The following is a 13478-nucleotide window of genomic DNA, read 5'->3' on the forward strand; positions in this document are numbered from 1 at the left end:
CCCTTTGAAGGGGCGTGGCCCTTCATTTGAACAAACTTGAAAGCCCTTCACCTAAGGATGCCTTTTGTTAAGTTTGGTCCAGTGGTTCTGGAGAAGTCGAAAATGTGAACGTTTACAGACGGACAACAAGTTATCAAAAAAGCTCACTTGATCTTTCAGATCAGGTGAGCTAAAAATTATTGTAATGATTGTGTGGTACTTAATTTAACAGGGACATGCACCTGATCAGCGATTCCCAAATGTCAGCAGATTACTGCGTTTCCAATTTATTACGCAGTGATTAAGTGTTGAAAATACAGCTTGCAAGTCAACAGTACTAAGGCTTTATTTCTTAATTGCCAAATAAAACCACCAAGAGTTATTCATACAAATATTTATTTATACATGTATAACAATACAAATAATATTGCATTCCTAATCATGGGAAATTCCCATGAAGGTCCAATTGAAAATGAACTTTGCTTGGAGTTCATCCCACGGTGGGTGTGGTAATTAAGTCTGGCACACTTAATGAGGTAAACAGGTACATATTTTCTGGACTTCTGATTTCAGTCTACTAGTGACTGTACACCTGGTCAGGTATAGATTGACTCACCACCCCTGACCAGGTTCATCCAGTTACAGTACACCAAAATTAAAGTCAATAATTGCTATATTAAATAATCAAGAATTTTTTCCACACTGCATCTGATTAACTCTACAGATTACAATGTCATCAATAAAATTTTGGAACAATCATAATTTTTTTTTTAAATTAAGCCATTAAATCAAAATTAAAATGAGAAGAGGGTGTCAAGAGGCACAGCCTGTTAACCAATCCAATTCATCTCGATGAATAAATTGAAATTTATTAATTTGGTAATTGTCACCGTATAGCCTCCTGTATCTGTTCTGACAATTTATTCTCTTGTGATATTAGCAAATTTTTCAGGGTTTACATAGTAACATTAAATGATTCTTTCTAGTTATCGGCCAGGTACACTTCAGACTCTCAACTGTCGGAGGGCACCAGAAATTCTCTCGGGTACATCTCTGACCGTCTTGACCCGTCGGAGGACACCAGAAATTCCTGATTATTTAATACAGGTGAATGATGCCATCACTTTTAACATTACAGAGATCATTTGAGACAGTTCTACCAATACACTGTAGGAAAATCAGTTTTCTAACTTCATTATGATCTACTTGGTTAAAAATCATAATTCACTCACATTTATGGGGGAAAAACCCTTCAAATATTCACTCATATACAATGAGTTCAGTCTCTCTCTCTCTCTCTCTTGACCATGTTTCAATTCAAATTGTGAAAAAAGTTCAAATGAACACATCTCTGGATAAAGAACCAGAATCAAGTTAAAATTTCTATCCTCTGTAGCACAGACTTGTTCACTTTATAATGATGCTCAATTTGTACTTCAGATATCACCTTAAGAAACTCTTAGACTGCTCAACTTTCTTCACTGTTTTATGTTTGGGGAGGGGACTTGCAGTTTGGATTTTATTGCAATACAAATCTTCCATGATCTTGATTATTAATGACTGAAGCTGCCCCAACAAGGTTAACCTGTGTTCATGGGAATCATTAGGGTGCTTTTCATTGTCTCCATGGAAATACTCAGTGTGCATTTCATCGTCTCCATGGGAACACTTAAGGTGCTTTTCATTGTCTCCATGGGAACACTCGGTGTGCATTTCATTGTCTCCAAGGGAACACTTAGGGGGCATTTCATCGTCTCCATGGGAACACTTGAGGTGTTTTTCATTGTCTCCATGGGAACACTCAGTGTGCATTTCATCCGTCTCCATGGGAACACTTAGGGTGCTTTTCATTGTCTCCATGGAAACACTCGGTGTGTATTTCATTTTCTTCATGGGAGCATTCCGGGTGTTTTTCATTGAATATTTGGGGTGCAATGCATGTTTATCAACGACAATGAAGGCAATACCAGTATTGCAAAATTGATGGAAAGTGCTGCCAAAATGGGGCATTTTGAAGTTCTGTATAATTCACCTTGACTTTTATTGATGGCCTTTCATCTAGGTTTGCAAAATAAATTTCTGTTCATCAAAACTTAATAATACCTATAGATTTACAGTCAGACTTCAATCTAATGCCCAGATAATCTTTGCTAAATATCATATATCACCCTTTAGTAATTAAAGTCTTTGTTGACCTTGCAAATCCTGGTGACCTTGACCTCAAATGACCTTGGTAAATGATCAAGAAACCCCCTCTGGTTATGAAGCTTCAATAACCTCTGCATTACAATGATATGGCCGAGAGTTTTATATGTACTAAAACATGATCAACAAAACCAATCAAAAACTGTGAATGCTTACTCAAAGAATTTTGTTTCCATGCATACGTGTCTCGGTTTTAATTGGAGTATTCTAGCACACACTTTCTGTTCCAGTTCACAAAACCACACCCACTAAATACTGCGAACTTGCAGAAATCGAATAAAGTTCAAGGTCAACTTTTAAAAAACAGCATATTCAATTCTTATTCTGACAAGTAACTTATGTTAACTTGAGTTAACTCTGGGAGTTTAGTAAACTCCGAAAGTTCAATAAAAATACAATGCTGGTCGTTGAGAGGAACATCTCCACTTCTATAATAAAAATTGCCCATCTCTCTCACTTTTCCATCTGAAACTTAAAAGTTTCATAAAGCTGCAAATCTTACAAAAACATAAAATAATTAAGCACCTCTCTCTTTAACATGTTCAAAAACTGATTAAACTTACAATGTACCAAAGAGTATATATTTAAAAATCATCAAAATTTAAAAACCAGAAATGAATACAAAGTAGAACGATATCAATACAAAACCTTTTGTTGAGCTGAAACATATCGGTGTTGGTTTGAACTGTTAACAGCAATACATGTATAAAAGTGTCGGTGGGAAAAAAAAAACACATTGCTAATTTCAGTCTCTTTGTAATGACTAGATTGACACTGATAAGTACTAGTTTTATACTACAGAGCACAGAGATGTCGGTATAATCACAACCATACAAAACAGGTAAACGTAGATACAGGTAAAATCTACTCATACAATATCATATAGGTACTTTTCTTACTTCATTCAAAACCATCAGTGATCATTAACAAAGAATAAAATATTTCTTAAATAGTATAATACTTTCATAGAGACAGATATGTGTGTATATATATATATATCTTAGATATAAATATAGAAAAATCTACACTTGTGGTAGTAAAATGAAAATATCACAAAGCCGACTGCATATACTGATGATTGTGCAGATGCTACTACTGATGAAGAATGAAAGTAGTAGAGTATATTCAATTGGCTTTGTGATATCTTTATAATATATATACACACACAAATCACCCTGTCGTACAAGGAAGAAAATATTAGAAGACTTGTCATATGAATCTGCACAATCTACAATCACGTATTTCCATGTTTACATTATTTAACTTGCTGCAAAAGTGAAAATCATACCCAATGAATATTTTCCAACACACAGATAACCACAATTATTTAGTTAACCTAAAACACAGAGTACATACATGACACACAAATGTTTAAATTTCACAACGAAAAAACTGGGAGTTGAAAATTAACCCCCTCCCCTCCCTCTCTCCCTCCCCCCAGCCGGATCTTTAATACTAGAAGTAGCAACTATAGAGAAAACCATGAAGTCCAATTAGGAACTTATTTAGACTCTGCTCTGACATATGAGTATCATATTGCTTGCAAATGAAATGTTTATACACTGTAATTCCGTTATGAATCTACTTTGAAACGATTTCACAGTGAGACACCTAAAGCGTTCCTGAATTACCCAGCCCTCCCCAGTAGCTAGTGACGTCAAGCAGAATGCTAGAACAGCTTGCCATCTCTTTCCTGACCTTCCTTGTAGAATCCACTCCATCGTAGCCAGGCTGTGTCTTGTCACATTCTATTGCACGGTATATACAACACATGTACCACTCAGCTAAGAGCTATATTGCACATAAACGAACAGCTGCAAATAATGAACTGCGAGACTGAGTACGATTGCGGATAATGAACTACGACTCACCGAGAGTGAGTATGATTGCACCAATATACACATTTCCTTGTCTGGTATTGGATGTAGAATTTATAGACTCCAGTTTTTTAGTTTCCGTCGACCCCGCTTTCTGTGTTGAATACGAGCTTCTTGGTCCTGTTTGGTTCGCACCACAAACACCGGTTCAGAACCATCGCTATTGTTCATGGCATAAAACACGTTCACTTTTTCTGGAATCAATAATTCTGCAAAAACAATAAAATTGAATTAGCCTGGTCCTAATAACTGAAAATAAGAAGTCTACCAACAAATCCATAGTATTTCGTCAAATGGATGTAAAAACAATGACAGACATTGAGTTATGGTTTCCTCAAGATAAACTAATATACATGTAATATTCACTGCTATTAAAGCCATTGAAACATGTTAATTATACATTTCTCCTTCTCAAATCTATCAAATTACATGACATAATCCAAGCTTTCCTTTCTGAGCAGACGAAACTTGGAAAACATGCCCTAAGAACCCGAGTTACTCCCCTTACTTACCTCCGTCAGATAGGACTTGTAAGAGACAGAAATTACTGGTGGGACCTTTTTTAGAGTATTTGTCCAATACTTTATCTATCACAGTGTGGGTGTGATCTGCATTCTTCAACTGAAATCCATAGACACCTGTTAGTTTCACTTTCCATAGTTCCCTTTCTTAACAGACATATGTATTCACAAATGAAAATATTCACTCTCTTAACTATCCAATAACACAGCCCTATCTTCTAATTTCCTAACAGTGTTTCCTTACCATGATACTTTTGTACACATGAGTATCTGATTCAGGGCTGGACTCAAAGCGGACTCTGATGACACAAGTATCGGAAGATCGGAATGGTGACGACACGGTGGTGTCACTGTCACATGACAGGAGCGAGGACGTGGAGGAAGAGTGGGACATCTAATTATAGAAACAATAATCAGAGTGAGCAAGATATCTAAATATAGAAACAGCCATAGTGGGAGATGTAAATATAGAAACAATCGTAGGGAGACATCTAAAATATCACAAGTTTGGGCTGACACAATGTTGTATCAACCTAACAAATATACAGAGGTCAGTCTGACACAATGTTGTATCGACCTAACAAATATCATACAGATGTCTGTCTGACACAGTGTTGTATCGACCTAATAAATATCACAAAGAGGTTAGTGTGACATAGTGTTGTATCAACCAAACAAATATCACAAAGAGGTTACTGTGACACAATGTTGTATCGACCTAACAAATATCATACAGAGGTTTGTCTTACTTACTCCTTGTGAGGGAGAAGCGGGAGAGTCCAGATTAGAACTACAGATGCTGGAACTGTCCAGTCCACAGCTCAACAGAGACAGCTTACTGCCCTCGTACCGCGGTGGCCGTGTACCCAAACTGTGGGGGGGAAAAGGCCAGGTAAATATCGCATTCTGTGATTCATCATTGGTGTATATGTTAACATAACACAAATATTAAAAATCAGTAGTTACAACTCTTCATTGTCCCTCTGTTAATTTCTACTGTATGCATTTACAAAAAGATTCATACTGATACTAATTAATTCATTTCTGTCTATCGTATTTAATCTCAACAATCATGTTATATCATAATTCCCAATAAATATCATTGCTGTAAAATAAATAACACAGATATTGCAGTAAACACTGTATAGAAAGAGAGTTTTATAATGTAGTTTAATCATTCATGCATAACTTCAAACTGGAGCTAGAGGTATAATACAGGACAGCCTCGTATCATACACATCAAAATGAGGAGCTGTCATTTAGAACATCTTATGATAAATTACATTTGTATGATAAATAGTTCAGAAAATATTGAGCTGTGGTGTTAATATTAATTTATTAAATGTCAAAACTTGCTTTGTTGTTGAACGAAAAATTAGTCTAAAAACAAAATATTTTCAAATAATTATACATTGGTATTACTGAACTCCTGGTAAACATACAGGCCATAAAATCTCTACAAAAAATGAAATCTTCCAGAAATGTCCGTGTTTATTTCAGCATGCAGTTATTACAAAGTCACTTGTTGAATGCCCTTAACCATAACATGAAAGTCAATGCAGTGTCAGCAATTGAACGTGAGAAAAAGATGACTTTCAAAATTTTGATGTTCCTTTGAATCAGATGTTGAAATTCTCTCATGAAGCCGAGAAAATAGTGAGTACAGAGTCGGTCTACTTACTTATCACCATATCTGACAACTTTGAGCAAACTTGATAAACTGGAAGACATTGAACATTTGATAATCAATACATTGCTCCTGAAATAAAATTGAAAACAACATCCGCATCTTGCACGGCATTGAGAGGACACCAACCTTGCAGATTTCTTCTTCAATCGACTGGGACCTTCCTTGATGGGTTCAATTATACAAGACATGTCATGGCTGGAAAAAAAAATGGAATCAACTGTACGAAACTGAAGCAAATCATTATTTTTGTTTATCATAATGAAATATGACATTTGTAGTGAAGATTATCATTGCAGAGGCCCAACAAACTGTGGTTCAATTTTTTTTTTAGTTAAAACAGTACTTTTTTCAGGGAATCTTACAATTGACAAGGAGTTCATGACATAAAGACATTCATAAAGATCACATTTCATTTACATAATATGTAGTAAAGGTCACTCTGAAGCTATGAATTAGCTCAGCTTACTAAACCCTTTCGCAATGTTTGTTATGAGTTGATTCACAATTTCAGGAAACAATTACCATTCATTTTCATCATAAACTCTGACGGAATCGAACCAGGACCAAATCCGTTTATTTTCCTGGAAGTGGTAAATCTGCGCAGCTGATTGGAGAAGTTTGATTTGAGCCAGGACCTCGAATTCTTTTCTGCGTTTCTCAAAGTTAATGAGGCCGCATTCGGTGCGGTCGGGAACAGCTGTGTCTATCATAGTAAGGTCAGTCAGGAAGGTCCCCAAATATGGCACTGTACCCTGAACAATGCCCTGGAAAACACAACGATCGGAATGAGTCCTGAACTAAAGTACACAACATCCTCTTTTAAGAACCATTTTAAACACAAGTTTTTATAGCATAATCTTGGATATGCTTTGAAGTTTGAGAATCAATCAATCCATTATCAGCATTATTCATGTTCACAAAACCGCAAAACTATTACCATCAGTATCACTTACATGTTTCATGTATCAGACAGCAATCTGGCGACTGCTATTGTACTCAATAACTGATCAGAATCAACGACATTACCAAAAAAAAACCCCACAATTAATAATGTTTGTGAAAGAAAGACATTTAGACTGATTAAATTCCCATTATGTAATCGCACTCTGAAACCTTTATCTCAGTCTATCTATCAATCTACTCTCAGGTCAGACTTACATTTTCTATCCAAGACCGGCGCTTTTGTAGATTTCGTCTCCTTAGCATCTTATTGTTGGAATCAAGATCAGCAAACTTGGCTGTGGCCTCCTGTACAAGACAAAATGCAGGTACAGCTCAAAAAATGATAAAAGGAATTTTAACTCTAATCAGATAGGTGCAATGACCTTGGCACAACAAACATGTCTTACTTTCATGAGTAATTCTCGAGATAATATCTGGTTATTGTCGTTGGAAAAAATGTCTGCCAACTCTTGAAATGTATCAATGCTTTCTCTGCAAAATAGACAAGCAAGATATTTCAAAGTTGAACTGTTCATCTGCATAGGCTGCATTTCAAAAATATTTTCAGATTATATTTGTTTACTTCTCAAAACAATCATAAATGCCAATCTTGGATGCCGTTTGAAATTCAAAAAGGCAGGGATCACCACACAAAGGAACCCTCTATGAAGGCAATAAACACACACTGGCAAACAAAATCTTTGATGTCAGAAGTTCTTAAGTACATTTTTGCTGCATCTATCTTATTCTCATAACAAGAAGTGATCTTTGATTTTCAAATGACAAATTGTAAGTCTTATTACACTGAAGACTATAATAAACTGTTAAGAGATATTTTTAATGATATAAAAAGAAAAACTTCCTACTTTGTAAGGGAAGACCAAGTTCTCCTCAATCGATATACAGAATGGGATTGAAGTCCCGATATAATGGCTTTCAAAGAGGAAAAATTCTTTTGTTGTCGCAGGTCCTATTAAATACAAACCAATATACACACCAATAAATATGCAAATCAATAATGAAATAATTAGGATCGGTCCTAAATGAGTAACTATATGCAGCCTACCTGGGCTATCTCTATCCATTTCTGGAGGATTTTCGCCCTCTGTGAGGATTTGATGTCTCTGGTCCTCAGTATAGTGGCTATTACCCGTAATGACACTCTGTTAAACTGGTCAATTGTGGCCAGCACGCTAGGGGCTATAGTACCCCCCTTGCCCAGTTTCCGGTCTCTCCTCGCCCACACAGCTCCCAAACAATGATGGGGAATCACCCGTTTAAATAATTCCTATAAAACACAGTCACAACACATAGTAAATGAACTGGCCTTACAACCATGGTCATTCTCACCTTGCAAATTAACTAAACAATGACAAAGGTATTCTTTGACAGATATTATCAATCTCATTAATGAAGTCATCCTATCAAAGTGGAAAGGAAAACTGTAGTGAAAATTGCACATTTTCATCAAAATTTCACAAACATGTGAAAGTCATCAAATTATGACATCTAATACCAACAATTTTTCTTCTATAAACTCAAACAAGAAAGTTGTACAAAATCCTTCCATCAAAATATAAACTTTTAGCTTTGAAATATTGAAAGTCATTTTAGGAGGGGGGGTATTAATGTATCACAATCAGTAGTATAATCTGGGAGTCCTATCTCTCTGTCTTCTGCGTCACCGCACCTTTATAGGTGAGCTGCTCTGCTAGTCGTTCACTCACTGCACCTTTATAGGTGAGCTGCTCCGCTAGTCGTTCACTTACCGCATCTTTATAGGTGAGCTGCTCCGCTAGTCGTTGATTGGGTATGTCCAAAAATTCTAGCGGTTTCTGGTATTCAGCATCAATCATGTGATCCACCTCCTCCACAATAGAAAACTGGAACTTAATCCCTCCGTCTGCAAGACAAGAGACAACATTAGTACATGTACACACTTAATCCCTCCGTCTGCGAGACAAGAAACAATATTAGTACATGTAAATTTCATCTACATGAAGCTGGCATTAAATCTGTAAACATCATGATGGTGATAACACTGTCTCTTCTAAAAAACTTCCATTCTCTGATCCTTCCCAGACAACTGTGATCGACGACAAATTCTCTGATCCTTCCCAGACAACTGTGATCGACGACAATATCACCTGATTTACAATCAATCACAAATTTATGACAAACGGCAATACTTTTGCAAACAGATCACAATATTACCCAATTGACGATACCACCCGATTCAGGACTGACGACAATTTCAAACAATCTATGATTGGCAATCGTACCCAATATATCACTGACCATAGACTTATGCACGTCTCTGTTAAGTCTCTGCTAACTGCTCTCTGTGATAGTTTAATTATTCTAAATCATAGAGACTCTACGTTCTGATATTATAAAGTGGGATGAAAGAGAGCAGATACAAAAAAGTAAGAAATATTAAGTAACAGTATTTCCCGATTTAAGGTTGATTACACTAATACTTGAATTATGAACGGCGACAGTATTACCGGAATTTTGACTGATGACAATTATATAACCCAATTTAAAACTCCTGACATTACTCGATTTATGACCAGCCACAATAATACACAATTTACAACCAACAACATTATAGTTATATTTAAAACCTACAACAATATACAATTTACAAGTTGCAACAATACATATTTACATCCAACAACAATAATACACAATTTACAACCAACAACATTATAGTTATATTTAAAACCTACAACAATATACAATTTACAAGTTACAACAATACATATTTACATCCAACAACAATAATACACAATTTACGACCTACAACAAAAATACACTATTTATGATCTACGATAATATTACCTGATTTAGAGACAGCCTCTGATTGAAACTTTTCTATTTTGTGTCGAGCCCTCAGTTCTAGATCACTCTCTGGAATAAACTGGCGTGAGAACGACTCTAAGGTGGTCAGGCATGTGTAGTCGGGGTGGTCTCGAAAATCATCAGGGTAGGTGTCCATCCATACTGATATTACAGACTTAAACGTTCTACAAAAGGTCAGATGTGTACAGGTCAGGGCCAGGTCAGGCAACTAAATGGTTACACGAATATTGAAATTAACAATATCTAAACCACCTAAAAAATGGACGAAACAATTTCCAGAAGAGCAAGTAAATAATGTAACTCACTTTTGCTGATTCTCGTTGTTTTCTTTTCTGTCTTTGTTCTCTCGGCTGTCCTTCTGAAGCCATTTATATCTAAAAATAAAATCAAGTATAATGCTTTATTTTAAACCTAGTGAAAAACATGATAGCAACCTTTAACAGTTCTGTGGTATGAATACAATTATACATAGTCAATAAGCATACTTTACTAAATTTCAACTATTTTTGCCCTGATGCATCGATTTCACCTATTTAAAGTTATCATATTCTATTTTGCATTATACATTTATATCACTGATATGGCCCCACTTTCCCCAATTCGGATAAAGATAAAGAGGGCAAAACTAAATCAGCTTCTAAAATATCCCTGTGCAATAAAACGCATTCACAGTGAACATGCTGACTGTTTAATGATTGATTGTCACAGTGAACATGCTGACTGTTTAATGATTGATTGTCACAGTGAACATGCTGACTGTTTAATGATTGATTGTCACAGTGAACATGCTGACTGTTTAATGACTGATTGTCACAGTGAACATGCTGACTGTTTAATGATTGATTGTCACAGTGAATATGCTGACTGTTTAATGATTGATTGTCACAGTGAACATGCTGACTGTTTAATGATTGATTGTCACAGTGAACATGCTGACTGTTTAATGATTGATTGTCACAGTGAACATGCTGACTGTTTAATGATTGATTGTCACAGTGAACATGCTGATTGTTTAATGATTGATTGTCACAGTGAATATGCTGACTGTTTAATGATTGATTGTCACGGTGAACATGCTGACTGTTTAATGACTGATTGTCACAGTGAACATGCTGACTGTTTAATGATTGATTGTCACAGTGAACATGCTGACTGTTTAATGATTGATTGTCACAGTGAACATGCTGACTGTTTAATGATTGATTGTCACAGTGAACATGCTGACTGTTTAATGATTGATTCTAAATTAGCTGATGATGAATTATGGTAAAATAGGTTTCACATGTTAAGCAAATACTAAATTTAGCACAAATCACCATTCAATACCAACTCACAAGATTAGTCCAAAGGACTTAATTCTATATATTACATGGGTGCATGATAAATAGATAAAAACTACACTTTTGCTTTTGCAAGAGACTTCTTGCAAATTATTGCGAAAATGGAAAAAGGTACTCATGTATAAATAATGACTCTGCAGTTGACATAAGACCAAGTGTTGAACAACAATCGGACAAAATCTGCACCTTGTAGAACTGCACCTTTTTACGAGAAGTTCCAGAACCTGCTTCGGGGTTGCAAATGTCCTGTATGTGGCCAGGAATACGTTAACATATGTTGAGTCAAGCTCCCCCTTAAAAGTGACCAAACTTTCCACCAGTTTTTCCAGGGTACCAGCTTTGATTACTCGAATCTTCTGGGTCTCCCACATCAAATGGCCCTTGCATTGGTCCAACTAAGCAAATAGAAATAAATAACGAATATATATCTCCTTTGTGAACTTAATTACATCGCAAATTTTTTACCTACCTATGGGCTGTGTGCTTAAAGCAACAAAAGATAAACTTCATCATGCATTAACAGAAGAAAAAAAAGTTAGATGTTTCCTATATTCATTTCAACAGAGCTTGTTTGACATTTGCTCTACTAATTTCATTATATCCGTGAAACAGATTACTGGAAGTGTGTCTGTGTTAAACACAATCACCCACCCACTCTGTAGAGCAGAGGATCGGATAAACAAAGAACCTATCAATTCCAAGTTAATCTGGTGCTTCACCATTAACCGGTTCCCAAGTAGCTGTTGTGTAGAGGCAGATTAATCACCCACATAAAAAACTTCTGTTTGAACATTAGCCTTTAAGACATTTTTATACCTAGTTTTCTCATTCAATTTCAGCGTGTGAAATTTACTTTTCTGTTGGTCCATCACAATTTCAAATTCCTGAAACAAATTAATTTCTATTGCATGTACTTAGTATTTGTATTTCATTTCTTTCATAACTTGAGACAGATTTATCACTTTAATTTTGAATATATGCATAGATTATTTAAAACACTGTTTATTCATTAGTGGTATTTTCTAAAGCCTAATTCGTATATAAACTAGTAGAGGCAAATAATAATTGAACTACAAAATGTCAAAACTTAATTCACTTTATGGATAAATCAATCTTATATATTCATCTTTTTATAGACCAGACACATTTGCTACAGATTTTGCGGATCTGAACATCTACCATTAATTTCGCACACTGCAATTTTTTGGTACATGTATTAAGTGCTATGTTGATTTATTGGTACATGTATTTAATAGTACTGTATGTCGAAGTTAGTACATGTACTATGTCGATTTGTTGGTATGTCTTAAGTACTATGTCAATTTGCTACTACATGTATTAGGTACTATGTCAATTAGTTGGTATATTTTCTAAGAACTAATGTTGGTACATACATGTATATGTACTTTAAGTACTCTTTTGGTTCTTTCTTATACTTTGTCAATTACTACAGATCTGTGTTCTTTCTCATACAACCACAAAAAATTAACAAATAAAACAATTAAACAACCACTTTCTCACTTTTGGGTAAAATCTGTTATTTCAATCAAAATTTTTTTTCTTTTTCTAATCTATAACCTCATCATTTCTAGAAATGGAAATAATACCTTTATTCATTTGATATACCAAATTTTTTTTTACATCAAATTTAGACTATTTTAATTTTCAGAATTTAGGTGACTGCACCAGGTAATACCAAACCAAGAAAAAGGCACAAGGAAACAATGAGCTCACATGGATTGGCGTTATACAGGATGAACATTGTATCCTGTGTATTACATCAAAATTCAGAACCATAATGGACACAGAGGGAAGTGCATATAATCAGAGTGTTCAAATTTACACATTCTGTTGTAACAAATATAAAAGTGACTCGTTTTAATCCCCCATACAATGATGTACCAGGAATCACTGAACTAAATGCCTGCACCAAATACACAGAGCATCAACCTCACAAGTGTTGTGTTTACATCAGATGATGATACCAAACTTTTGATAGAAATTAAAGTTTTATCAAAAACATCTAGAAAATCAGAGATAATGACCCTCAATCACTAGA

The 13478-nt window shown here is 35.3% G+C and overlaps 1 protein-coding gene across 6 annotated transcripts in view; it reads right to left on the reverse strand.

Annotated features, from left to right (window-relative positions):
• Nucleotides 1-358: 358 nt before the first annotated feature.
• Nucleotides 359-13478, reverse strand: part of LOC125680335 (ral guanine nucleotide dissociation stimulator-like) — a 30952-nt gene continuing 17832 nt past the window's right edge. For 4 of the 6 annotated variants that reach the window (XM_048919817.2, XM_056155294.1, XM_048919818.2 and 1 more), the window contains 15 exons: nt 11621-11814; nt 10385-10453; nt 10059-10243; nt 8984-9117; nt 8281-8502; nt 8081-8184; nt 7622-7706; nt 7431-7520; nt 6795-7036; nt 6399-6467; nt 6264-6302; nt 5336-5453; nt 4827-4976; nt 4574-4682; nt 359-4270 (listed from right to left, as the gene is read on the reverse strand). In XM_048919817.2, coding sequence (XP_048775774.1) covers nt 4116-4270; nt 4574-4682; nt 4827-4976; nt 5336-5453; nt 6264-6302; nt 6399-6467; nt 6795-7036; nt 7431-7520; nt 7622-7706; nt 8081-8184; nt 8281-8502; nt 8984-9117; nt 10059-10243; nt 10385-10453; nt 11621-11814 — 1965 coding nt within the window. In that variant the 3' untranslated portion in view covers nt 359-4115. The remainder of the gene's footprint in view (nt 4271-4573; nt 4683-4826; nt 4977-5335; nt 5454-6263; nt 6303-6398; nt 6468-6794; nt 7037-7430; nt 7521-7621; nt 7707-8080; nt 8185-8280; nt 8503-8983; nt 9118-10058; nt 10244-10384; nt 10454-11620; nt 11815-13478) is intronic. The other 2 variants (XM_048919820.2, XM_056155293.1) reach the window with 1 other exon arrangement.

Source organism: Ostrea edulis, chromosome 2 (assembly GCF_947568905.1).
Source record: "Ostrea edulis chromosome 2, xbOstEdul1.1, whole genome shotgun sequence".
In the NCBI taxonomy this organism is placed as follows: domain Eukaryota; kingdom Metazoa; phylum Mollusca; class Bivalvia; order Ostreida; family Ostreidae; genus Ostrea; species Ostrea edulis.